General features: G+C 48.1%; 6 protein-coding genes across 6 annotated transcripts; 2 read left to right on the top strand and 4 right to left on the bottom strand.

Moving 5' to 3' along the window:
* Nucleotides 1-11: 11 nt before the first annotated feature.
* Nucleotides 12-2058, bottom strand: RPL19A (60S ribosomal protein L19A; the record flags this gene model as incomplete). The annotated part of the gene is made up of 4 exons (XM_066126297.1): nt 12-932; nt 1010-1430; nt 1583-1793; nt 1962-2058. The coding sequence occupies 4 exons, from the start codon at nt 2056-2058 to the stop codon at nt 786-788; spliced, it is 876 nt and encodes a 291-aa protein (XP_065982398.1). The 3' UTR covers nt 12-785.
* On the bottom strand, nt 2005-10704 carry TrAFT101_001324 (uncharacterized protein). The gene is made up of 4 exons (XM_024903383.2): nt 10242-10704; nt 8119-10184; nt 2806-8061; nt 2005-2746 (listed from the first exon to the last, which is right to left on the bottom strand). Exons 1-4 carry the CDS (start codon nt 10378-10380, stop codon nt 2198-2200), a joined length of 8010 nt encoding a protein of 2669 aa, XP_024765577.2. The 5' UTR covers nt 10381-10704; the 3' UTR covers nt 2005-2197.
* Nucleotides 10705-11199: 495 nt separating this feature from the next.
* TrAFT101_001325 (uncharacterized protein) lies at nt 11200-13214 on the top strand. The gene is made up of 5 exons (XM_024907560.2): nt 11200-12138; nt 12189-12258; nt 12353-12661; nt 12768-12884; nt 12951-13214. The coding sequence occupies exons 1-5, from the start codon at nt 11766-11768 to the stop codon at nt 13129-13131; spliced, it is 1050 nt and encodes a 349-aa protein (XP_024765579.1). The 5' UTR covers nt 11200-11765; the 3' UTR covers nt 13132-13214.
* On the bottom strand, nt 13190-14967 carry NUO51 (NADH-ubiquinone oxidoreductase 51 kDa subunit, mitochondrial precursor). Its single transcript, XM_024899128.2, has 3 exons — nt 14601-14967; nt 13551-14538; nt 13190-13487 (listed from the first exon to the last, which is right to left on the bottom strand). The coding sequence occupies exons 1-3, from the start codon at nt 14901-14903 to the stop codon at nt 13318-13320; spliced, it is 1461 nt and encodes a 486-aa protein (XP_024765580.1). The 5' UTR covers nt 14904-14967; the 3' UTR covers nt 13190-13317.
* Nucleotides 14968-15512: 545 nt separating this feature from the next.
* TrAFT101_001327 (uncharacterized protein) lies at nt 15513-20085 on the top strand. Its single transcript, XM_024906017.2, has 4 exons — nt 15513-15795; nt 15856-17873; nt 17923-19058; nt 19107-20085. Exons 1-4 carry the CDS (start codon nt 15678-15680, stop codon nt 20020-20022), a joined length of 4188 nt encoding a protein of 1395 aa, XP_024765581.2. The 5' UTR covers nt 15513-15677; the 3' UTR covers nt 20023-20085.
* On the bottom strand, nt 18545-25551 carry TrAFT101_001328 (uncharacterized protein). The gene is made up of 6 exons (XM_066126298.1): nt 25438-25551; nt 25295-25361; nt 25128-25240; nt 23667-25063; nt 23331-23615; nt 18545-22379 (listed from the first exon to the last, which is right to left on the bottom strand). The coding sequence occupies exons 1-6, from the start codon at nt 25479-25481 to the stop codon at nt 20101-20103; spliced, it is 4185 nt and encodes a 1394-aa protein (XP_065982399.1). The 5' UTR covers nt 25482-25551; the 3' UTR covers nt 18545-20100.
* Nucleotides 25552-25597: the final 46 nt, after the last annotated feature.

The following is a 25597-nucleotide window of genomic DNA, read 5'->3' on the forward strand; positions in this document are numbered from 1 at the left end:
CTAAAGTAGCAGAGAAGGATCCTCCCGTTGAAGCGATTACGGCGCAACTTTCGATTCTTCGGCTTATTCTTTTCCCGCTTCCCCACAGCTCCCCGCCCCCGGCTCTATTCGGATGTTTAATACGCGATGCTGTCGACTCTCTTGCGCTGATTTCCTTTCCCCTTCTTTCTATATTATCAACTAAAGTTGGGCGTGACGAGACTGCCTGGTTTTGCTTATTGGAATTCCGCTTCTTGCGGGAGCATGCTGATATGCCCTGGCGCCCTTCACCACCTTAAAGGGGCAATTTGAAGGATCCTGATCCAACCAATAGTTGATGTGCCCCCGGGCTTGGCCTCATTGTCCTCTGCACGAAGCTCTTCCTGCCTTCTACCTCCCCCGCTCTCCTTGCGTACATGGCCTTGTTGTTTTCACCTCAAGTTTTCACGTCTGTTTCTCAACAAGTATAGATCCCGTCTCACAGCTTGGCTGCAAAAATAAATGTCTTTTAAGAACCCTACCCTTTAAACAGTTCACACCACTACATGCCCAGTCATTTTCATATCCATCCATCACCGCAAGGCCATTAAAATCTTCCCCAAGGTATCATAGACGTAAAATTTGTCATGCTTCAACAAGAGATCGAATAAAGTTCTCAGCATTTACCATTTCATTTTTTTTTTCAATGCTACATGCCACAAACCCATCGGTACGACTGTAGAAACCAGAAGGGCATAGAAAAAAGAACCCAACCCGTAGACTCCAAATGCAGCCCCTCAGACCGAGAATGTCCTTCAAAAGTGGTTTTACTCGTCATCCGCCAGCAGGGCGTTTCGCTTCGCCGCCACTCTCTCCAACTTGCGCTCACGAGCGGCCTTGGTCTTGGCACGCTTAGCATCCATCTCATCCTTGAGCGCCTTCTCACGCTGCTTCTCGGCCTTGGCACGGTGGATCTAAATTGAAAAGCGACGTTAGAACATATATTTTCCCCTTATAAGGTATAGGTAGGACAAGGAGAGGTAAAACATACGTGCTCCACCAGAGCACGCTTGTGCTTGAATGTGTTACCCTTGCTCAGGTGGTAGAGCTCGTGGTAGAGGTGCTTGTCGATCTTGCCGCTGGCACGGTACTTGACGAGAAGGCGGCGGAGGACGCGAAGGCGGCGCATCCAGAGAACCTGGGTGGGCATACGAGCGTCGGCGGTACCCTTTCTCTTACCGAAACCACGGTGTCGGCCTTCTCTTCGGGAGAGGTTGAGCTCGCGAGCTCGGGATCGCGAGTGCATGGTCACCGGCTTTCGGATAATGAGGCCATCGGCGACGAGCTTTCGGATAGTCTGGCGAGAGTTGGCGTTTGAGATCTCGCTCTGCTCGCTAGGATCAAGCCAAATCTTGCGCTTGCCGCAGCCAATGACTGACGCGGCAAGGCGCTTCTGAGTTCGCAGGTTGACCCTAAGCCATGAGAAATAGAAACTTTCGTCAGCAACAATGTCCCCTCCATCGCTAATTGAAAAGATTCGAATCAAATGAGAGGTCGTCGTCTCAATCCATTCATTCGTAGGCTTGCGTGTTGTCCAGGTCGGATAAATATAATAGCAACTCACATCTTGAATAACTTCGGTGTTGATGGCCGGCCCTCGATGGCGATGAGGTTGGATGAAGTTTTGGGGGAGGGTTTACGAGGCCAGAATTTCTGGAGAGGCTCGTAGCAGTTCTGCTCAAAGTTTGTGGGTTCACGTGCACTAGGCCAAATTTTAGCACTTTGAGAGTGGCTAAGCGAGGGCTGGAATGAGTAATGGTCTAGCATTGCATAGTCTTGGTCACGTGCTTAGCCTTTGGCTTGGTGCCTGCCAGAGCTGCTAGTGCCAGTATTCCATTTCGCAAAATTCAAGGGAATGAGGGAACCTAGCGAACCAAATCGGTGGGGCCACTGATGATGCTACTCTTTTTTTTTTTTTCTTCTTCTTTTTTTCATACACCAACGTCGCAAGTCTATAGCAATCATAAAAGCAAGTCTGATTTGGTTCTGGAAGACTTCATCTAGCATTTTCGTCGCAATATCATGGTAGCGGTCAGGCATATTGCTAGTAATGCCAAGATGAAACTTGATGTATTTCTGTTTTGTTTTCTAAATGATCTTATAAAATTGTGTTTGCCTGCTGCAGTGTAAAGCGTAATGCTGGCGGCGTGCTATAGTAATTATCCTTCTGTGGTTTGGCTTATACAGCTGCCTCTCCATCAAAATCAACTTTTCCCACGCTCCATATTTCTCGCTCATCCTCGAGCTCATCATTCGACAGCCCCAAGCTCCCTTGTCCTCCCTCAGCTTCTCTCCTCTCTCTAGCCTGGACACCTAGCCTCATGGCAACTCGCTTGAAGTAGTCACTCATGCTTCTCTTGGTGTTTGGAGGCAGATCATTACCCGGCCCTCCCAAATACTTATCAAATATTCGGCTCTCTTCGTCTGCGACACTGAACAACTCAACAAATGCTGCTTCAGCAGATAGCTTTACAGGTATTACTGGGTCCCTGACACTCGCGAAAATCGGCGGCGCCAACAGTGACACATGAGGTCGTACTAAATCAGCATTCTTTCTGCTTAGTGTACGAATGGTCACTAGAGCAAGTCGCCGTGAATCAGTAGCATTGCCCGGTTGGATGATGAGCGCCAAAGCATCGAATATCTGCTTGGTGTCATCAAATGATTTTGGAGGGGATGAAAGCAAAAATTTTCCAGTTGCCAGGATGAAGTTATCTGCGATATAAGTCTGCGTAAAATTTATTAGCTCAGTAAAACTGCAAAACTGTTTCTGAGGCATGGACTTACTCGTTTATCACCCATTCCACCACAGAGCAGCCCTGGTAATTCATCAATTAAACCGCTCGACAATAAAATGTCTGGCGACTCAACCAATACTGAATTCAGAGCCAAGACGGAGGAGTTAGTAAGCTGAGGTGTTATGACCCTATTTCTGAGCAAGCTGATGGCGACATCTTCAGATACATTCTTAATCAAAGCGCCTAGAAGCTTTGCATTGGTGACTATCATGGCCTCATCTCTTTCATCAGTATCCGCATCGATTAATGACAGTACAGCTGATCTGGAGGTTTCGCCCATGTTTGCGCCAGCCCTGCTGACCACTTCATACAAGGCTTTGAACATTGCCGTCCTGACACCCGGATCGGTAGTTTTTGCTCCCGTCACAAGCTCAGTAATCAAAGGGTCGATTCTGGGCGTATAATTGATCAGAGTTCCTAGGGCTTTTGCAGCTCTAGTCCTCAAAACTTCGCTAGACGTATCTGCTAAAGACTTAGCAAAGGTTCGTTGAAGCTGAGGCAGGAAAGGCTTCAGTGCTGTTGGCATTTTCTCAAGTAAGCCATTCAGCGTGAGTAAAATGGCCGATTTTACTTCAGTAGCACGCTCAGAAACCACACGGATCAGCGGTCCTGTGATTTGGGTGACAAATGGTTTCAGCGATGCTTCGCTTGTGCGGTCAACAATATCAGAAATACCGAGAGCCGCTTGCACTCTTTGCTCTACAGTGCCGTTGATGAGACCCTGAAGAAAGATTGGAAGAACGGCACTGATTCCCTTAGGAAGTTCGAATCCTCGCAAGTTAGCACCTGCAACTCCGGTACGCTGGAGCGTCTGTCGAGTCGATAAAACGAGTGATTCCATTTCTTCCTTTTTGAGCTTCTTCGTAAACACGCTGAGAGCACTCCAAGCAGTCTTGACCACGTCCAGGTCTCCGTCATCAAACGAATTCAGCAACGACCGAATAATGTCCTGGTTATACCGAGAGTAATCCACGCTTGACTCAGAGAAGAAATTTCCCATGTGCTGAGCCGTAGCAGCCCTCCGTCGGTGATCTTCATGCTTAAGTAGGCCAAGAAGAACATTCATGACAGTATTAAGGCCATCATATTCGTCAATAGACTGAATCACCGTGTCGAATGACGCTGCTAATTCCTCTCGCAACCCGTCTTCTCTACAGTTGATTTCATTCTCCATCAGCGACTGGATAATGTTAGGTAGACGGCGATTCATGGATGCGCCAGCAACCTTAGACAAAGAAGCCAAAGCCTTTGCATCAAATGCTGAAATTGGTGGGGTCGTTAGAGTCGGTATGAGGTTAGGTAAAATGATATTCGACCGAGTGGAGTCAGTCAAAAGCGTTAGAAGTGCTGACAAGGCATTTTCTGCTTCATTCTCAGATCGAAGGAGGTTGAGTAGGAACGGAAGAACCTGGTCAACTGCCCGTTTGCCGAAAATTTGCTGAAGGGAGTCAAACGCCTCTGCGGCTGCCTCTCTAACATCTGCATCCGAGTCTATGAGAGCAGTACGGACAACAGAAATGAGCGTCTTTTCGTGGTCTTCCAGAGACTCTGGTGATGCAGACGAAATAAGCTCGCGAAGGGCAAGACATATGCCCTGTTTGGCATCGGTGTCTGTAGAAGTCTGCAGTCCTGTTTCCAAGGTGGGCAAGAGACTAGCAAGAACACCATCGCCTGCTTTTCGAATTAGTTCTCCAAGCGCGTTACTGGCAATGACTTTATGTTCCATGTTAGAGCTGCCAAGGCGTTGGATCAATAGCCTTGTTAGAGTTGGTACCAATTCTTTGAGTGTTCTAGGGCTGTGAACAAGGGCTTTCCAAACTGAAATAGCAGCAGAACGAACTGCCCCAGCCGTGTCGCATCGACAGATGTAGAGAGTAGACAAGATCTTGTCCCGTTTCTCTTCTCCGAGAACTTCTTTCAAAGATGCACTTGCCTCCTTGGCATTGTCATCATCTTCCTCTCCTGGCTCTGCACCAGCCTTCACTCCCGTAAGGTTGAAGAGAAGATCGCCAACAAGCTCAACAGAGCTGAGACGAATTCTATAACTGTCATCCGCCAATCCTCGCTCCAATTCCGGTAAAAGGAGGTCTACAGCCCGAATTGCAAAATTTTTGACAAGCAGCCGCCCAGCGCGAAGAGCTGTTTCGCGAATAGACTCCACATCGTCAGCCAGGCCAGCAAGGATTGGGGGAACAATTCGGCCCAAATATGCAGAAAAGCTATTGCCAAAACAAACAGGGAGGAATATAAAGAGAGACATGAAACCTTCACGGACAGCAGGTTTGGAAGACTCCACGTTTTGGAGGATTGTCGGCAGCGTTTCTTCGAGTCTGCTTGTACCCAAGCCAGCTAGGACTTCACTCAATGCCTGCGCAGATCCAAGACGGTCGCCAGCACCGGTGTCCGATTTCAAAGTTTGCATTAGCTCGGGAATGAGATTGGGCAGCGTATCCTCTCCTAACTTCTCAACCAAAGAGCCCAGGGCTCTGGATGCCGTCGCACGGGTCGTCGGTACTGGATCAACGGCGGCAATCTTAAGCCCGGAGACAAGGACTGGGAGGTGCATAACAATGTCTTTCTTTTCCGTTAAGTGAGCCAAACTTCCAATTACTTGTGCTGCCTTGCGCTTTGTATTTGAGCGATCTCCTAGACCACGTTGCAAGATACGAGTGATCAAAGCTAGAGAAGGCGCGTCAAGGTAGTGCACAAACTGAACCTTGATCAATGATTCCAACGCTTCGTCGGTATATTTAGTTGGATCGCTAAGAGCTTTTAGGATAACATCAACCAAGCTCTTTACTTCAGGGTTGTTGATGACATCACCGAATCTCTTCAAACTTCTGTTAGCGGCGGCTCTAACTTCCTTGTGACTATCATTGAGCACGCTCGTTAGAGGGGGGATGATATCAGGTAAACTGGTAGCGAGCTGATTAGGATCAAGGTATGCCATTGCACCGAGAAGGTCACAGGCCCCTCGTTTGCTACGCCACTGCTGATCGTCAAGTCCCTCTAGGAGAGTCGGCATGATCTTTTTAACGCCGTATGAGCTTAGTTTCCCAAAACAAGCCTTTGCGGCTGCCAAGCAAGCATCTCTGACATCTGCGTTTGCGTCTCCAAATCCACTAAGGAGCAGAGGCACAATTTGAATAACATAAGGCTCGAAAAGACGGCCAAGTATACTGGATAGCAGCTCAAACGCCAGCAGAGCTGCCTCTCTCTGATGTGAGTCCTTCTTGTTTTCCAGAGCACCTCTAAGGTCTGACATGATTCGAAATTCCTTGATAGTAGATATACCACTTCCAAGGATTAAGCCTGCTAGGCCGTAAGCAGCCCCTCGTTGGGTGGCGTATTTCTTAGAATTCAGAAGTTCATTCATCAATTGCTGCACATAGTCCGGCAGTTTTGATGGATAGGCTTTAATAAGCGGAGGTAGGCATTCAGCAATAGCATATTGGACCATCTCAGATGGGGTGCTCAGTGTTACCAAAAGACGCTCAATCACAACAGGGATTTTCTTGTCACCTGCATCTAGATGGCGAGCCAAAGCGCCATACATAATAACAACAGCCTCGTTGACGCGATCCACTTCGTCGCTATTTTTGTCAGGCTGTTCCAGGGTCGCCTCGAACTTCTTCATCAGCTCGTCAATTATGCTATTTCCCTGGAATTCGATGATCCTTATCGCAGCATCAAGAGTCTCAGTTCGAACTGAGGCGTTCTTGTCTGCCAGAGGCCCAGACTGGATCAAAAAGTCGAGTAACTGTCCCGCTTGGGTTGGATCCAGGACACTAGCAAGTTCTCTAAAACCAGTGGCTATGCCTTGTCTCGCTTCCCACGGGTCAGATAGATCCATCTTCTTTGGCATTCCAAACTCATCAAGCAACTGGACTTTTGGCTTTGCCATTTCCAAATAGATGGACTCTAATTCGGGAATGACTGCCATTAGAGTTTCTTTGTAGATTTGCGTCGCTTTCGCAAGTGAGCGCGCCGCAGCCCGACGGAGTTGTCCATCTTTGCTGCTTAAAAATGGAACCATCAACTTAGGGACTTCGGCATTGAGCTGGTACCCGCTTTCTTCCCATATCTCCTTCCCAAGCTCTTGGTTTTCTTCTATATCGTCATGGCACGCTAGCCAAATCTCATTATTGTAACCGAGTTCAGTCATATCAATGTCCGCGCTGATTGACTGCAAAACAGCAGTGCGGACACTAGCTTGTGATATCACCGCCCCCTGAGCAAGGACCAACATCTCATTGGTAGTGATATTTGGCGCAATGCATCGGCAGACGTCAGCAAAACAATCCTTGATGATTTTGTAGTGTTGAGCATGGCTTTTCATGGAATGAATGAGAACGCCCAAAAGCTCTGCGCGTGGTATTGATTCATCAGCAAAGGTAATGCTGTGAAAGGAGATGAACTCCACAGCTAGTACGATTTGAGTATCTCGCTCATCCAGAGCGTCGCTAACGCCCCCTTCTCGCAAAACATAAAAGAGAAGTGGAAAGATGTATATTAAAGATACCGCATCAAAAGGTCGCTGCTCACCAGCAAATCGAAGACGATACAAGAGTCTTGTTGCAAGATCGGCGAGTGGTTCGTCTCCATAGATTGCTGGCAACGACAGATTTCGAAGTCTAAGCGTAGCGATTCCAATAGCAGGGCGAATTGGGCCAAGCCTAGAGCTCACTTTTTCAGAGCAATCGATGTAAACCTTGGAGGCAGCATCGCCTATAATAAGGCTCGCACCAGCTTCCATAACTACAAGAAGTGACTTGATAGCAGATCCAAGCCAGAGTGTCGCATCGGTAGGTGGTCCAACTGCAAGGGAGTGTACAATACCGACGCCTCGTAGGAGTCTAGCTTCAATTGATTGAACAGATGCTCGTATTTGAGCCTCTTTCTTCAATTGTGCATTTACTTTAGACGTCTCCTCGGCGGTCAGCTTCCGTTGCGGGCCTTTCTTTTCCTCAAGTTGGGCTCTCAGCTCCTTCTCCCATTTCATGATATCGTAATCTTTAGTGTTCTTATTTGGAATGTCTTCTTTGCCCTTTTTACTGAGGACATCCACGAAGCAGACCCCTTCTTGGGTTCTAAAAATCGCGGCATCAACAGGCCCAATGGCCTTCACAGGCTCTGGATCTAAGTCATGGGTTATAAGATCTATTAGACGGGGAATGATAGTGTCTGGGGCAACAAAGGCCAATTCGGCGGCTGCATTATAAGCTGCAGTTCGAATAATTTCAATCTGAGGGATTCCTATTAGCGGCCTATATATACCTTGAAAATAGAGCGCGGACAATACCTTCTGGTCCGCTGAAGTGCGTTCGCTTATCTCCTTAAGCAATGGATCCGCATATTTTTGGGCAAGATTTCCAGGGTCGATGCCCATTCGAAGACACATGTCTATCCAATTAGCTCGGGGTATTAGCTCTGTTCGGCATAGAATTAGTAAAGAGCAAGCTTGCTGCTCCAATCTTTCTAGCGATACGCTGCCTCCAAGTGTTTCCAACTCCTTGGAGCTAATACATATCGACTTCAAAACTCTAACCAAATCTCGCGATTCCGCAGCGGAGTCTTTATCCCCAGCTTTAATAGAATGAGTCAAGAGTGACCACAGGCCATCAGCGATAATATTTGCCATCATGCTGGGATTTTGAGCATAGAGGCTAGAAAGGGATCTGGCGCTTTCTTGTCGTACATTCGACGGCACAGAAGTGACTGCAACGATATATATCATGGCTTCTGCCCACGCAAGAACGATGTCTCTCTGAGTGTTGCTATCCAATCCCGTTGCAACAGAAGCCAGCGCAAGGCGAAACCAGTGATAGTCTTCTTCGCCGCCAATCTTGTTATAAATCTTTGAGTTCAAGAGGAAAGATTGTATAGACGCTAGTGCATGGCTTGTCGTTGACAATTTCAGCAGATCTTGTGCAGTTTTTGAATCGGAAGACCATCGTCGAATGACGGGGTATATAGCAGTGAGGATATAGGCTCCAACGATAGTGCCGCTCTGGGCAGCCAACGTGGGATTGGCAACAACTTCATGAAAGTTATCAATGAATTTTGGAATGACTGCCTCTGTGAACGTGAATAGTGTGGCATTTGGATCCGAGCCATCCATAGCACGAAGGATAGATCCTACACGAAGAAGCCAAATTTTTCGAATTGCCGCTTTTTTATCCGCTAATCCTTTGAGCAATGCGCCTAGGACGGGCTGCGAGATTTCGCTATTGCCATCAATCAGGACATTGACGGCTCGACAGAGTGTCAACGTTTCGGCGGCCAACGCTACCTCGTTTCCTTCCTTGCCAGCGACAACAGCCAAAAGAGTGGTCATCTTCTGGGCATTTGGGCAAGACAGAGGAATTGCTTCTAGCATTTCTGCGTGAAGAATGCGTTGATCAGCGGATGCCAATTTACCACTCTTCAGGGGGCCTCCTATCTCTTCGATAGTTTGGTCGATGGCATCTGAGTCGTGGCATTTGGCAATGATAGCCTGGAAGGAGGCGAGAACCCCGGCGCGGATCAAACTATTAGTCGATTTAACGTTCGAGAGCAGCAGCTTCAGAAGTTTGCCGGTCAACACTTTTGAGAGATCGATTTCGGCGGGCAGAGCCTTCACTAGGCTGGGAAGAACGCGGTCCAGGGCTACTTCAGGGGTACGAAGTAAACTCTTCTCCAAAGGCGGGATAACACTGTTCTGGAATTCGTCCAGTACCGTGCAGCTGGAGAAAAAATCGCTGAGCCCTGCGGCAACATGTCTTGGTATCGTAGAACGAGAGCCCAAGATCTCCCGATTGTAAAATTCGTAGTACATGGACCTGAGAGTCTGCAGAGTAGGTAGTAGCGCAGGTCGGCGAACAGCAACCCCGGCAATGACCCCCAGAATAATGGAATATTTCGCAGTTGGTGTGCTGCGTTTGGAGGTCAGAATCGTCACAGAATCATTCAAATTCTTGGGTCCCAAAGTTGGCGAACTAAAAAGTTTCCGAAATCCTCTTCGGGTTACTATAATGGCTGAATGTGCCAGCGTGGGCCTTGAAGATGGCCCTACACACTTTTCCAGGACGTCTGCATATGAAAGCAAAATCTCGTTGCCAGCTTTTTCCCACGAAGCTTCAGACAAATGTTGCATAAGAATGCTGCACCACTCGGCCAAAACAAAGGCGCTGGACGTAGCAATTCCTTGCTTCGAAGATTCCTGTCTCAAACATCTTGCCAATTGTTCCAGTGTTGAGAAGCTATCATCTCTCGTGACGATTGATACTAGACATCTTTGGGCTGCCAATCTAGATTCACGATCCTGGTAGGATGGATGAGTGTTGAAGACCAGTTGCAGAGCTTTGGAAGCGAATTCGTCGTCAGACGCTATTGGGACGGTCAGTTCATTTAAATGCTATCAAAGTGACACAACTTGGACATTACATTTCTTGGCCACTGCCTCAGCCAAATGCTGCAGCTCGGCGATGCGCACAGCGGGGGACGCCGACGCTAGAGCTTGGGCAGATAGAGACAAGTCGGTATAGTCTTCGGCAGCGTCGCTGCTGAAAGCATGTTCAGACATATCGACTCACAACCCTGGCGAATGATGGCGGACAATCATTGGGGCTCTTAGAATTTTCGATAAGTCGTTGGCGATAGAGCTCGGGAGGATAATTCTGTGCAATACTTCATTAGCAGGGTCTAGTAGCAAGCCCCGCAGCTGCCACAAAGACACCCCGCGCTACTCCTTGGTGGGAAAAGCGAGGTACCAGCTAGTGCCTCCAAGGTGCTCGTACTGCCTGCTTCTCTCTCCTTAGTATAATCCTATGATGACTATAGCCCACCTATCTGTATACTTGGAAATAGAATTGGAAAAAATAGATGTACAAAGCTTCAACAAGATATAAAAGGCTTTGGATAAGGCACACACACTGCATTGGGATTGTAGTTTAATGCCTCATTAATATTCTACTAGGTACTTCGTATGCCGCTGCATAGGTACCTAGGTAGGAGGTAGCTTCAATGTTAGGGAACAAGCACTCAAATTTTCGAAAGTCTTGCTCTGTGCTACTATGTAGGAAATCGGCGTGGGGGTTATAGAAAACATGGATGGTAACTGATTCTGTTACATGACCTGATACATATCCTGTATATCGGCCGTACTTATACGGCGCCCGGCTAGAAAAATTGCGAATGAAGGGAAAACAAAACAAGAAGCCATTATTCGACGGTTCGGCGTACCACTCTGCTGCCCGTATGCACACATACTTGGAGACCCAAACCGACCTTTACAGAATCGTCACGAGACATGCACCAGTGCCTACTAGCACATAGCTTAGCATAGAGTTCAGCTTTCACCTTTAGATGACCTTTCCTATCCTGCTGCCTAACGCCCCCAAATCTATGCACCGTCACTTGCGTGCCCGCACGCGCTAATCCTGCTATCCACCCAAGACTAGAAATGCGGAAACCCAGAACTTTGTGGTTGAATCAAATGTCTGCGGCAAGCTCCGCCAAAGGCGGCATCGTGAAATAAAGGGGGCAGGGCTATCGGAAAGCGGGCGAGAAGAGGAACGGCAATTGGAAATAGTAGCAAGTACCTACTGCTTGTTACATAAGTGGGCGGCATAGGGCTCAATCCTGGCGTCTTTTTCGATTTCACCACAGATGATGAGCTGCAACATGAATAATATGCCGGCCGGATCGACATGGCAGATAAGTGGCAATGTCGAACGGCTGGCATCCACACCAGCCTCTGTAGCAGTATGACGGCCATGGCTATCCAGGTTTTTCCATGGAGCATCCTTAGTCGCCTCCACCCCAATAGATATTGCCGTAAGAGCGACATCGGGAGATACACAGGGACACCATATATGCCGTCGGCATATATATATATATATATATATATCGTCCCTTTCTCCCACGTCGACTCTGACCGTACACAACCTCCGCTCAAGCAGATTAAACATGGCTTCGACGGTGAGAGCTCCCGCGTTCATGCTGCGGCTCGCAGCTCGCCGAACCTTTATGCCCACGTCGGCCAATCGCCTTCCATTGGTCGCAGCCAGAAAGCTTCATACTGTGCCACCACGACAGGACAAGCCCGGCAGCCACTCTCGAACAGATAGCGACGTTGAGATTGAATACCCCGCCGAGCACGAGCTCCCAAGTAGTAAACCTGTCATTGGCACCGGCGGCCAGTATGTCAAGCCCACGCTTGCTAGCTTCTCTCTTGATGGAAACGTCGGCGTTGTCACTGGAGGAGCGAGAGGTCTTGGGCTTGTGATTGGCCAGGGAATGGTCTACTCTGGCTCTGATTTAGCCTTGGTCGACATGAACAGTGAGATTTCAAGCACTTTCCTACGTTGGAGATATCTAACACGGCGGCAGAGGAGGAGGCTGAAAAGCAGACAAAGCTGCTTGTAGATGCGTTTATCAAAGAAAACCCCAATGCAGAACGGTTAGTTGCTCTGGGTGAAAAAACTGCTCCCCTCTTGATGCACAGTACCTGTATCCAACTATCTAACACGTCTGGTCTGGCTGCTCCTTTTTAGCATTCCCAAGGTGACGGCACATTACGCCGACGTAGCGGATCCCGACTCTGTCGAGGCCTGCATAGCTGAGATTATCCAGCAACATGGCAAAATAGACAACTTGGTCACTTCGGCTGGCTTTACTGAAAACTTTGAGGCCGTCAATTATCCAATTGATCGACTTCGAAAACTCTGGGCTGTTAATGTGGATGGCACATACTTGTTTGCTACCTCAGTTGCTCGCCACCTAATGGAGAGGAAGAGCCCTGGTAGCATGGTTATGATTGGTAGCATGTCAGGATCCATTGTCAATGTTCCCCAGCCTCAAGCGTAAGTGATGTCGATATATTTTCGCACTCCTTCACCCCACCAGTGCCCCAAAAATGTGTCGCACAAGAAACTCCAGTCGACTAACGAAGAGCATGAAATATCTCAGACCTTATAATGCTTCAAAGGCTGGAGTCCGTCATCTGGCAGCGTCGCTTGCCGTTGAGTGGGCCCATGCTGGCATTCGAGTTAACTGTATCTCGCCAGGATACATGCTAACCGCATTGTGAGTGATCATTTCTGGGTCTTTTCTCGCCGCAGGGTTAGTCCATTAACTCATATTTGTGCTTAGAACCGAGAAAATTATGGACGAGAATCCAGAGCTGAAGCAAAAATGGGTGTCGCTCATTCCACAAGGCAAAATGGGCCAGCCCCAAGATCTAATGGGCCCTGTGACATTCCTGCTCTCTGATGCTAGCCAATACGTAACAGGTGCTGATATTCGTGTGGATGGCGGCTACACTGTCACATGAGCCTCCCTCAAAGGATTCGGGTCCAATCTTATCGTTTCCCATAGAAAGCAATATCAAATGGTATCAAACTTTGAAATAAAAAGCTTTTACATATTAAGACACGTATCACACATGGTGCAATATCGCCCAGGCTAACTGTTAGCGATGGAATGCCAATAGATGATCTATAAATACAAATTATCATCGTTACTGGCCCGGGGAAACTAGTCTTCCTTGAGCCCTTGAATTGTGCTCCCAACCACCGGCCAAAGCTGGTCCACCGCTGGCCTTGGCATAACTCTCCATCCTTGCTTCTAATTCAGGTCTGAAATGGCGAATAAGACCCTGTATTGGCCAAGCAAAAGCCTCGCCGAGAGCTAAAGAAAAAAAAAATGTTAGAAGGGATGAAAGGTCACAGTAAAGAGCAGAGCAGCACTTACCACAGATGGTGTGACCCTCAACTTGTTTTGTTAGCTCCTGAAGCATATCAATTTCTCTCTCTCGTCCCTGGCCCTTCTCAAACCTGCTCATTATCTGCTCTGTCCACTTGCTACCTTCACGGCATGGTGTACACTGGCCGCAGCTCTCATGTCGGTAGAAATGGCTCAAGCGGCTAATAGCGCGTACAACGTCGGTGCTCTTATCCATGACAATGACTGCCGCCGTGCCCAGGCCAGATTGGCTATCTTTCAATGCATCAAAGTCCATCAATTGATCGTCGCAAATGTTCTTGGGCAGAATGGGGGTAGAGGAACCACCAGGGATAACAGCCAGCAAATTATCCCAGCCGCCGCGGACTCCGCCGCAGTGTTTGTCAATGAGCTCACGAAGAGGGATTGACATTTCTTCTTCAACAGTACAAGGGTTGTTCACGTGGCCAGATATGCAGAACAGCTTAGTTCCTTGGTTACGCTCGCGGCCAAATCCAGCAAACCAGTTTCCTCCGCGGCGACAGATAGTCGGCGCAACGGCAACAGTTTCCACATTAGCAACAGTTGAGGGGCATCCGAAAACTCCAACGGCGGCAGGGAAAGGAGGCTTAAGTCGTGGCTTTCCAGGCTTGCCTTCTATAGACTCAATCAAAGACGTTTCCTCTCCACAGACATAGGCGCCAGCTCCACGGTGGATATAGACATCGAAATCATAACCAGAACCACATGCGTTTTTGCCAATCAAGCCATCGGCGTAAGCCTCGTTGATGGCATTCTGGAGAATGGCAGCTTCATGGTAAAATTCGCCACGGATATAAATATAGGCGGCGGTAGCATTCATTGCTCGACCGGCAACAAGACAGCCTTCAACAAGTTTATGAGGATCCTTTCTCATAATTTCCCTGTCTTTGCAAGTGCCAGGTTCGCCTTCATCGGCATTGACCACAAGGTACCGCGGCTTCGTATCCTTTTCCCAGCCTTTGAAGTTCATGAAAGACTGTTTTGGTGTCAAAATCTCGTCAAAGTCGCATTGGAGGGAGGTCGAAGGTCGTGACATACCCACTTGAGACCAGAGGGGAAACCGGCACCACCTCGCCCACGTAAACCAGACGCCTTAATTTCGCTAATAATCCATTCGTCGCCTTTCAGAAGGATTTCTTTAGTCTTATGCCAATCGCCCATCTTCTTAGCGCTCTGGAGGTTGACAGGGAGTCGTCCGTAAAGATTCTGGAAAATCCGGTCCTGATCTCTCAGTCCTCCATATGTTCGTGCGGGACCGCCATCTTGAACAGTTGCTAAGCCTCTCGTAGCGTTTCGAGAGAGACTCCTGCTCTTTTGAAACGTTGCTCTGGCAGACAGCATGGTGATGTTGCGATGCGTTGGCAGGGGGGGCAAGATGGCAGAGTGAAAGCTGGTAGAAGATTGGTGGCAAGACTTTGAATTGGATTTGATAATGGAGCTACCTGATTGGCTAGCTTGCTGCTTAGTGTTCCTGGTTGAGAGATTAAGAGAGGGACAGAGCTTAGTCAAATATAAAGTACTAGTTGCTGAAATATTGAAAGCATAACAAGTATTTCATAATTAATAGATATATATATGCATATAGTATATAAAATAAATATATTAAGCTGCTTAAATTACACTTATAATGTTAAAATTATTATATAAATATTGTATTTAATATATCCTGGTACTATATTTAATATATTAAAGAATTTTAATATAAATACTATAATATATATTTAAAAAAAAAAAAAAAAAAAAAAAAAAAAACCAACTACTTTTTCCAAGTTAGTATTAATTATGGGTATATGATTTTATATACGATATTAGTACTATTAGCACTGTTACCTAGGTTAGTAGAACATACAGCACTACAGAGTACTACCTAAGTAGTAAGTGTTTTAGGTACTTGACCACTTGAGCTGGGTACTAGGTACCTTAATTAACCCAATTGTGGGGTCCTTTCATCCATCCCTAATACGAGTGACATTGATATTGCAGCTTCGGTGTACTAGCATTGCTCACGATCTGGCACGCGTCATAGCTTGCACACAATGCTTGCGGAGGCCATTTTGTTTGTGTTGTTAACCTAATATATGAGGTTCAATAGCGATCGTCTTTCTGGATGTCAACATGGATCAAACGAACGTAAGCAGCTCCAGCGCAGCTGCCAACAGGGCGGAAAGGTTTGAGGACGAAAAGCGCCGAATTATTGAGAGCTGCTTCAACAAAAAGGATACAGATGGCTTGCGTAAGACTTGATTTTCATGGATTTGTTTAAAGACCATATTTTTACTGACTTTAGCTGTAGTGCAAGAAACTTATATCACCCATATCCGCGTTACCGAATTCTCCTCACACTCGTCGATGCCACCTCCTCCTGAGGCTCGCGGCCATAATGCAGAGAAACCTAGAGTTATCGTCGTAGCGGTACGAAAGTCTGGGCGGGTTCGGGTACACAAATCCAAAGAAAATAGCAGTGGATCTTTCTCAATTGGCAAAACATGGAATCTAGACGACCTCTCACACATAGAGTCCTACACAGGACCCAAGGTCCCCCCAAGTCTGCGGGATCGGGCTGGGGAAACTGGCTTCCTCGTCACGCTAGGAAAGCCTTATTTCTGGCAAGCCCAAACCGAAAAAGAGAAGAAATTCTTCATCGCAAGCCTGATTAAGATATATGGCAAATATACAGGGGGCAGATTGCCCGAATTATCAGGATTTGACCAGAAGGAATTGGACCAAATTCTAGGGGCTGGCAAACGACCAACGGGGGCCTCGCCCCGGCAACAGACGATTGACTCAGCAGCCAGCCAGCAAAGCATCGCTGCAGCCTCAAACGCACCTAAAACTGGCCCTGGAGAAGTCCCTCGACATCCTAGGCCTTCTCCTCTTTCCCGACCTCCGCCGAATGACACCATGTCTCCTACTGGAAGTTTCGACTCTACTGCATCTAGAGAGCGATCAGTCCCCCGCTGGACAGCCCAGAACAACAAAAGCCAAGAGTCTATTTCCAACTCCATTGCAACCAAAAGCGACGATGTATCAAGCCTTCCTCCACGCTCCCGTAGTGGCATGGCCGGGCCAAGCGGCCTTAGCGGGCTGGGTGAACTTCGAAGTGTTCCAGAGCCAACTCACGATTCTGTGTCTACGGCAACTCGCCCATCGCAGGAGAGCAAGCCACCTCCTGAAAGAAGACGTCCTCCTATGGATCCTTCAAGGCCGCAAGATAAAGATTTGGTTCCTGCTCCGTTAATGAGCTCAGCAGCTAAAAGAGAGCCGGTGGTGCCTCCACCTCGCAGTTCCGATCGCGTTCCCCCCCAAGCAGTCCCAACGGTGTTACAGCCAGGGTTGGCTTTTGGTAGAGCTCATGACGAAGGCCCGCCTCACAAAACAGACGCTTCGGACGATGTGGAACAAAAGCCAGGAAATGTTGGTTTTAACAGCGACATAAAGAGCTCACCCGCTGCCTCACTAGTAGACACAAATGGCTCTGATCAACCAAGCACAAACAATGCTGGAGCTCCTGAGAAAACGGTAATCGAACCAGAAGAGGAAACTCGGCCTGGTTTAGGTCCGATGATAAAAGCAAAAAAAAATGTAGGAGAGGCTGCAGAAGAGGAAACGCGACCTGGTTTAGGTCCTATGATAAAAGCCAAAAAATCCAAAGGCGATGTTGCCGGTGCCTTCTGGAAAGCTGCATCTGCTGCAAATGCCTTTCGTCCTCGACCAGGAGGGGCCGGAGAACGTCTCCGACAAATAGCAGCCAAGGCAAATGAAGGCCCTGACGGTATCACCAGTGTCGTCCCTGCGCCACCTAGACCCGTATCTCGCGATGCAAATCTGCCGACTCTTGAGCTTCCAAAGCCACCCACTGGGGACTTGCCAATACCAGAGGTTAAGATATTGGCGGTTGAGCCCGGTAACCAAGCAAGTTCACAAGAACTAACTAAGGAAGCCAATGAGGTTGAGAAAGACGCAACTATTCCGAAAGAAGCCTCTCGTCACCCTACAATTGTCGGACAAGATGCCAGGTATTTCCAGAAGTTGGGTGTTGACCCGAACCTACTTGATGATCGGGGCGAGGAATTCGGTAAATGGTTAGACTTCTTCGGCTGGGTTCCCGGGAGTCAAATGCACTCTTTGAGCATGGACGATATAAGCAACGACCTTGAGCGAGAATTAAACACAGTTCAGGCAGGAGGATGGCTAGCACGCTTTCGAGAAGAAGATGAGAGGGTGAATACTATTAAGCGAGGAATTGACCTCGCTATGAGCGAATGTGAAGAGTTAGATAACTTGCTCACGCTATATTCAGTGGAACTATCGGTAAGTTCAATCGCTGCCAGGTACTTGAACTATAGCTAATACCTTCTAGACCTTATCAGATGATATTGCCTATATCGAAGCCCAGGGCCAAGGCTTACAAGTACAAACGGCCAATCAAAAATTGTTAAGGAAAGAGCTAGAATCTCTCTTAGAAACATGTGCTATTACCTCCAATGATTTGCAGGCACTCCAACAAGCGCCCTTGGACAGTCCTCGTGGCTTGGAAGAAGTCGAGCTCTCGCTTGTGACGCTCTTTAGAGCTATGACCAAAATCGATCCGTCCCTTGGAGTTGATGACACTGCGAAGGCTATGGACACTGTCCTTGATGCAGACAACGCCTTGGGACTAAACAGTAATTACGGCGAGATGAGGATAGTGCAAGAAAAGAGAGAAATGTATTTGCATGAGAGCAGGTATTTTATGAAACGACTACTCGATTTCATGGCTATACAATTTGGGGAAGCTTATGTTGAAACGAAGCGAGCTTTGGACGGTGCACTATCTAAAAAGATTGATCCTGCGCATCATAGCGTTGGACGAGATCTTTTGTGGAAGTATAGCCCCTTGATGCTCTACGCGAGAGATGCAGATCTAGAAAATTGGAGCCATCTTATGCAGATCTACCAAGACAAGAGCTCTCCCCTATATAAGCATGAATTCCAGCACGTCGTTGCGTTATGGCGAAAAAATGCAAGGAAACTGACGGGAGAAGAAGCAGAGCTTATCTTCTCGTCCCAGGTTGAGAAACAACAAGAAGGCGTGGCTACAGCAGCCCGAAAATTGACAGTTAAGCGTAGCCAAACATTGGCTAAAGCGTTGCGCTCCCCTTTGGCGGATGGTGGCAGTACCAAAGTGCATGCTGACAGGAACGGCGCCGATACTCGAAGCCTACCTTATGAAATCTTCTCTGGCGTTCTGGATGATCTTTTACCTCTGGTTGAGATGGAACAAAATTTTATTGTTGATTTCTTCCATGCGACGACGCTGGAGCAAACAGATTTCCCTGAAGCAGTCGCGGCATGTCCTCCCCAGGATCGCCGCGGGGGTGATTTAAGGCGTCACAGGCTCATGGAGCCCGACCGAGAACTTGCCCGTCGCGTTACGCGATCCATGGAAACCATTTTTGCGTTTCTCGAGGCAGAGTTGCGAAGGCTTATGGAGTGGGCCATTGCTCAAGATCCGCTGTAAGTATGAGTATCACTTGCATATCGTACATGGCTAACTGGATACAGGCAAGGAGTTGGGGTTCTTGCTACACTCGAGAGAAAGTTGTCCGAAATGGGGCAATCTAATCAAGATTTCCTCAATGCCCTTCTCCAGAAGTTACATGTCTCATTGGAGGGCCAATTCAAAAAGTTTGTTGACGAACAGATCCGCGCTATCGAGGACACAAAGGTCAAAATCAAGAAGCGCAAGGGCGTTATTTCTTTTATTCGGATCTTTCCCGCATTCATGACCGCCGTAGAGAACATGATCGCTGGAGTGGATCATAATCAAATATTACGGCGGACAATTGATCGGGAGTATGATCGCATCTTGAAGACAATGTTCGAGTCATTAATGGTTATTGCACGCGAGCATCCCGCAGTCGGAATTGCAGGCGGAACAGCTGATCCTGAGGATAAGGAAGCTCTAAACTTCCACATATTATTGATCGAAAACATGAATCACTTTCTCGAAGAGACCGACACTCGCGGCCTGGATGTCCTAGAGGGCTGGAAAACGCAAGCAAACACGGAATATCATGAGCACATGGCACTATATCTGAACACAGTAATGCGGCGGCCTCTGGGGAGACTCTTGGAGCAAATTGAAAATATTGAAGCGCAGCTACAGACCGGCAAGTCGGCGATGGCGATTGCTCGACAACCTTCAAACAATAAGGCAGCGTTTAACAAGGTTCTGGGCTCCTATGATTCAAAGGAGGTGCGGAAGGGAATTGAAACGCTACGGAAACGTGTAGAAAAACATTTCGGCGATGCAGACGACCCAACTCTCAGCCGGGGGCTGGTTATCAGGGTCTTGAAAGAATGCGAAGAATTCTATGTTGGCGTTGAAAACAGGATAGGTAGGATTATAACCGATGTCTATAGCGGCGAAGTAATCTTCGAATGGCCAAGGGCCGACGTCAAGGCTGCCTTCCGGTAATTAAATATACTACGTAATTATGCATATCGCCTTCCTAGCTACATTGATATAGATGTATAAGAGCCGCTGGTTTAGGCATCAAGCACCAAGTAGCAGCCTGCGGTTTCGCTTTATAACCAAATTCAGGCCCTTTTCAAGCTTCTCGGTCTCTCTCTTTGCTGCTATCAAAGCTGCCTCCGCATCCTCAACGCTCATTAGTGGCATGTTTCCAATTGAACTTGCAGCAGCGCCTTTACTGATTTCATCCAGAGACATTCCTGGTGCTGCAAAATCTTGTATAGCCCGAGCACTTTCCGGTGTGCTGTAAATCCCTACTCCGGCGGCAGCATCTGGGCCATAAAAATACGGTGCCAGAGAATTGAGGCTTGCCGAGTCTCGAGTCGAAGAAGCCCCTTTTGGAAATCCCATGCTAGTAGCACCGAGGCTTAGTCTAGGCAGCACATACTGATTGATGTAACTCAGGGCATCCTCTCGCTGAAGCTTGCCAATAGGATCTTGCGATTGCGGCTGAACAGTAGAGGGGAAAATATTTGGCCGTCCATTCGGGACTGCTCGACCCTTGATGAGTGAAAATGCTCCGCTGCTCGGCTGGTGTCTTGGTGCCACAAACGCTGCAGGATTCTCAGCCGTTGCAGCAATGGCTGTTTGGAGGGCTAGGAAGGTATCCTCTTCTTCTGGAGTTAGCCCACGAATGCAGTCTCCATGGGGAGTGATCAGCATGCGGCTGCCGTCTGTATGAAACTGTTTCCGCACTGGCCTCCCGGCACGCAGTGCAGCAAGATCAGCGTCTTGCATCTCGCCGCATCTGCAGGAACACTCTTTACAATCGTCCTTCTTGCCTGAGGGATTTGAGGCATTGTTTTCTGGCCTAGACGAATTGCTAGAAACAGGCTTCAATAGTTGCAATTTATCTATGGCAGCAGTCCAGAGTGATTCTTTGATATCAGCAAAGACAGATGCGGGGCTGGATTGTGGTCTTTCCAGAGCTTTATCGGCTGATTCAGATGTCTCAGGAATTGATGATGTCGGGAGCGCAGTAGGTGTTTCTTGTACCTCTTTCTCCGAGCTCCCATTGTTTGAAACACCACCGTGACTATATCTCGTGCCTTCCATTTTCGTGTCTCCCCGATGATTATCATCCGTTATTTGCTTTCCATTGCCCTTAGACTGTGGTATTATTTCCTCTCTGGGCGGTTCGATAGGGGTCGCTGCCGAAGACGAAGCATTGGTTTCTCTGGGAGGCTTTTCCTTCTTCTGTTTTTTCTTCCTCCCAATCACAGGGGCATGTTCCGCCGTTTCTGCCTTGGGGGTTTCAGCCAAGATCTTTGTTTCTTGCTTCAACACATCTTTGCGCTGCTTGCGCTGTTGACTTTTGGTAGTGCCTCGTACTGGAGCAGTGCCAATTTTGCCAAGGGGAGGGGATCCAGCCCGGGAGATGGAAACTGAAACTGAAGTGATAGAGGCGGTGTCACTAATCATTTCGCTAGCTGGAGTGCCAGGTCGGTGCGAGTTTCCTGGCTTCCCCGTCGCAGATACCACGCTAGGAATAGGCGCTGGTGACGGTGAAGCCGAGCGAATTTCAGTCTTTATTGATGAAGGAACTACTCTCAACGTTTTTGGCATGCCTCGCGATGCCGTGACCGTGGCGCTACCAGCTGCAGAGGGAGTAGGTAAAGGCGGAAACCTGGAAACTTCTGCTGAATCATCTGACCTTTCGGCCTCTTCTCTTGGTTGAACAGAAGTAAGTCCAGAACTCTGGGTAGTCTGTGCTAAGAATTTGGTCTGGCTGCCTTTCATAGGTTGAAATTCTTCTGTGTTAACACCATCCCTCTGATTTTGTTGCGGGCTCTCTGGAAAGTTTTCATCGTGTTTCTTTGCTCCTGGTATGGCCTTCAACGTGGCAGCTTTAGTGGAAATTGAGCTAGCATTAGCACCTAAAGCTTCGTTTGCTTTTGGCGCACCCAAAGCAGGGAAGTCTTTATCTTCAAGTATAGGTCCTTTGGTTAGTGCAGGCCAAGACCCCAGCATTGCAGCAGGAAGGGAATCTTTTGCGGCGTTGGCTTTGGTGCGGAGATCTATACCTTGGTTGAGTACATTCGATTTTAAAGCTGTCTTCTTGGATAGAACTGGATCATTAACAGAAACAAGAGATGGAACGTAAGACGTAGCCAACGGCACTTGCGAGCTCGGAGGCTGGCCCTGAATCTGTATATTATTGGGGATAGGCACATCGGATATACTTGAATAGGAAGTCTGGTGAAGACGGGGCTCAGCGTTGGCTACCGCCGGTAATGAATCATCCGCGACGAGTGCGTCTACTGACAGCTTTGCTTCGTCTGATAATTGAAATTCATGGTCTAAAGAACACACATTAGCAATGTGGAATACAACGAAGTCTGAATACAATGTAGTGGAGGGAGAGCGGGATAACAGGCTACGGATTGGGGCTCTTCATAATACAAAGACAAAAATAGTGTCATCCTACGACCTCCATCATCGTCTTCCACGGGGAATAACGAGGGGAAGGTAGATAAAGTTTGAAAATTTGACAGTATGATGCTATATTGCGGCCAAGGGAGACGCCGATGGTGCTGACCTCGTGCAATTCGTTAACATACATGGAGGATTTGTGTGGGAAGACGATGATGGTTTGTCTTGGACAAGCTTGCGCCAGTCCACAGGAACAAAAAAAAGTTTCGGCCCGTCGAAAAAAATCAAATAGAAGAGTAAAAAATGAGAATGAAAACGGGAGTTAACCATCGCCAACTTTAAATGCGCCTGACCAGAGAGACGCATGCTCCTCTAGCTGTTATCGTAAATTATACCCGCTGGAACCAATGTATGCAGTGCAAATCCTTAAAAATTATCTCCAGCTTCAAATGCAAGTGTTCTTGAACGCCTCTCCTAGTACAGCATAAAATTGTGCAGTGAAAATCAAAATATCATGTAACGCCATTGGTTATGCTACCACCGCGCATAACTGGAGTTATACATCATATTCGGGACATACCCACCTTGGCTCTGACCGCTAAAAACTCCTTGATTGACTCCGGTGTTGCTTTGCGATTGGTGCTGCATCCTCGCCTGCAGTATACTCGGGTCCGCAAGATCCACTAGACCACTCCCCCCAGAGGAGGAAGTGTTAGCATGTCTATGCTTCTTCCCCTTCTTCTTCTGCTTCGAGCCAAAGTCTTGGAATGCTCCGGGGTGGTTACCGTAGAGCGATGCCAAAAGGCCAGAAGTAGGAGCAGGGGTAGAGGTTGAGGGTGGTGGATACTGATTAGAAAAAGAAGAAATCATGTACTCACGCTTTCCACCATCATGAGGCTGGTTACCGCCGCCTCGGCTCCTACCAATCAAACTCTGTAGTAAATCGCCAGACGAATCTTTCGTCGCAGTGCCGAATGCTGAACCGCCAAATCCTTGGCCGAAAATATTCGGTGGTGTATTAGTGGATTTCAGTCCAGGTGGAGGGGCAGGCATAGAGCTCCCGAAAAAGTGACTGTTGTTCGAAGATTGTAACGAGGCAGGTATCATTGATGACTGCTGGCCCATTACTCTTGGATTCGCGGTGAATTTAAGATTGGTTGCTGCTGGCGGGCTATCAGCCATAAAGCTAAATCGAGATGATTGACGATTATGACCTTGGTTTTGGAAAGTAGTCTGACCAGACAGACCGGAAGGAACTTGTTCGCCGAATCCTGACTGGGGCCGAAGTGACATCAGTTGCTGAGGGGTGATCCCTCGCCCCATCTGGTTTGCACCTGGGTTGAAATTCGAACCACTAAGAGCAGGGCCGAATAGAGTATCGGCATTGCTTCTTTGAATTGGAGGGAATGTGTTGATGTGTCGGTGCTCAAACGCTTGCCCATCGCCAGCCATATCTCGCTCTTCTGGTTCGCCACCAAGAGCAAGGCTGCCACCAGTCTCTGCCTCGCTCTCCGAATGGCCTTGGCCCTCTGCAGCATTCTTCTGGTCGCCGCTAATTCGGGCGTCGTCATCCTCACGCATTGCTTTTCGCTTCTCGCCGCCTCGAATATCGAACAACGGAGGCTCTAGTTCGTTTGCCTGTGGGGTAACAAAGCTTGAAAATGTGCAACTCTGTAGCGCACGCAGAATGGTCGCCAGCGAGCTCTTTGGTGGCTGTTCCTGTGGTTCTTCAGTAAGGTCTTTGTTGGACGCTTTATCATCTTCCAGCGGCCGAGATGAAGGGGATGAGGTTTCAGTGTCTTCCACAACTTCCTGGGCAGCCTCAGTTGTGGTAGGCAAGGAGGCTGAAACAGCAGGACTGGATGGAGCGCCGCTGGTTGCATGGCTGCCCCTCCGGCTCCGTTGTGGATTTCGCGCCCAGTTGGCCGACGAAGGCAAGGCAGACCCATCCAGTCCATAGTCTGAGCCATCTTTGCTCGAAGACCGTGCCATGGATTGTGACACGGGCGTTAAGGTTGGCTGCGAGACCTGTTGCCGAGGGGTTGTACGGAAAGAGCCATTGTTTCCGCTGGGTAGCGGCCGTTGTGTGTGGATGCCATTCATGGACGACAAATCTTGGCGCGTGTAGCTATCCTCTTCATCTCCTTGCTCGTGTAGGAACATACAGCCTGGGTTGTTGCATTTTTCGTTCTTGAGCCATGCTGAACAGTATTTCGTCGTTCCATACTGGGCTTTCAATATCCTATCACCATTTTGTGACCCATGGACTGCTTGGATACATCGAGTTGCTTCTTCGGGCTTTTCAAAAGTGACATAGATGCCCAACGAGTGATGTTGACCATCTGAGCTCTTTCGATTACTAATTGAGATCTTTTGAATAGCTCCGTATTGACCGAAAAATTCAGGCTTTCTGAGGGTTTTAAGGAGTTCATCTTCGCGAACGGTGGGTGCTAGACCTGTAATATAAACAAGATTCTTCTGCACGACACGTACTCCAATAAGGTTCTTGCGATTCTCCTTCTCGGCCTCGCGCTTTTGGGCCTCCTTTTGGCGTTGCTCTTGAACTCGCTTTCTTTGATTCTTTTGTATATTGGCACGGAACTCGGCAACTCTACATTTCGTTAGCATTAGCTATAGTGGATAAGGGAAAACAATATTATGGGTGTGCAGCGTACTCTTCCGTCGTCACGACTTTCCACTGTATAGTTTTTTCATCGTAAGGTCGTCGACACGCAGGACATAGGCCATTCATATTATTCTTGATGTTGTTGAAACAAAATTGGCAGACCTATACGCGAAATGAGTACAGTTCTTACGATCATTGGATGAATTGCATTATTACCTGGTAGCCACATGGACAAGGTCGAAAGTTTCGATCTGACAAATCAAATTCTTCGATGCAAAGAGGACTATGGCAACTTGTTAGAGGGCTCCAACTGAGGAAAGTCGAGGCTCTTATCAAGCGGAGCACCAGAGCCAACATACCAGACATCTTCTTCTTCTTCTATGAAAGAATCTTGGGGTGCCATGTTTGCAGTGAGAGTTGGCGTTCAGCCAATAAAATAAAATAATAGTGGTTATGCTGCCAAACGGAAGATAGCTGAGGATGTTTGTACAGAAGATGGTGTGGGACAGGCCAACCGCT

Source organism: Trichoderma asperellum, chromosome 1 (assembly GCF_020647865.1).
Source record: "Trichoderma asperellum chromosome 1, complete sequence".
Taxonomy (NCBI): Eukaryota; Fungi; Ascomycota; class Sordariomycetes; order Hypocreales; family Hypocreaceae; genus Trichoderma; species Trichoderma asperellum.

Bases quoted from the DNA above. Each gene is read 5' to 3' on its own strand.
- TrAFT101_001324 (XM_024903383.2), bottom strand. From the start codon at position 10,380: ATGTCTGAACATGCTTTCAGCAGCGACGCTGCCGAAGACTATACCGAC. The intron at 10,185-10,241 runs GTAATGTCCAAG...CCGTCCCAATAG, and splicing joins TGAGGCAGTGGCCAAGAAAT to CGTCTGACGACGAATTCGCT. The intron at 8,062-8,118 runs GTATTGTCCGCG...GGAATCCCTCAG, and splicing joins GCACTTCAGCGGACCAGAAG to ATTGAAATTATTCGAACTGC.
- TrAFT101_001327 (XM_024906017.2), top strand. From the start codon at position 15,678: ATGGATCAAACGAACGTAAGCAGCTCCAGCGCAGCTGCCAACAGGGCG. The intron at 17,874-17,922 runs GTAAGTTCAATC...AATACCTTCTAG, and splicing joins TATATTCAGTGGAACTATCG to ACCTTATCAGATGATATTGC. The intron at 19,059-19,106 runs GTAAGTATGAGT...AACTGGATACAG, and splicing joins GCCATTGCTCAAGATCCGCT to GCAAGGAGTTGGGGTTCTTG.
- NUO51 (XM_024899128.2), bottom strand. From the start codon at position 14,903: ATGCTGTCTGCCAGAGCAACGTTTCAAAAGAGCAGGAGTCTCTCTCGA. The intron at 14,539-14,600 runs GTATGTCACGAC...ACACCAAAACAG, and splicing joins TCCCCTCTGGTCTCAAGTGG to TCTTTCATGAACTTCAAAGG. The intron at 13,488-13,550 runs GTAAGTGCTGCT...TTTTTTCTTTAG, and splicing joins TGAGGGTCACACCATCTGTG to CTCTCGGCGAGGCTTTTGCT.
- TrAFT101_001325 (XM_024907560.2), top strand. From the start codon at position 11,766: ATGGCTTCGACGGTGAGAGCTCCCGCGTTCATGCTGCGGCTCGCAGCT. The intron at 12,139-12,188 runs GTGAGATTTCAA...ACACGGCGGCAG, and splicing joins AGCCTTGGTCGACATGAACA to AGGAGGAGGCTGAAAAGCAG. The intron at 12,885-12,950 runs GTGAGTGATCAT...ATTTGTGCTTAG, and splicing joins GGATACATGCTAACCGCATT to AACCGAGAAAATTATGGACG.
- TrAFT101_001328 (XM_066126298.1), bottom strand. From the start codon at position 25,481: ATGGCACCCCAAGATTCTTTCATAGAAGAAGAAGAAGATGTCTG. The intron at 25,241-25,294 runs GTAATAATGCAA...TTTCGCGTATAG, and splicing joins CTTGTCCATGTGGCTACCAG to GTCTGCCAATTTTGTTTCAA. The intron at 25,064-25,127 runs GTACGCTGCACA...AACGAAATGTAG, and splicing joins AAAGTCGTGACGACGGAAGA to AGTTGCCGAGTTCCGTGCCA.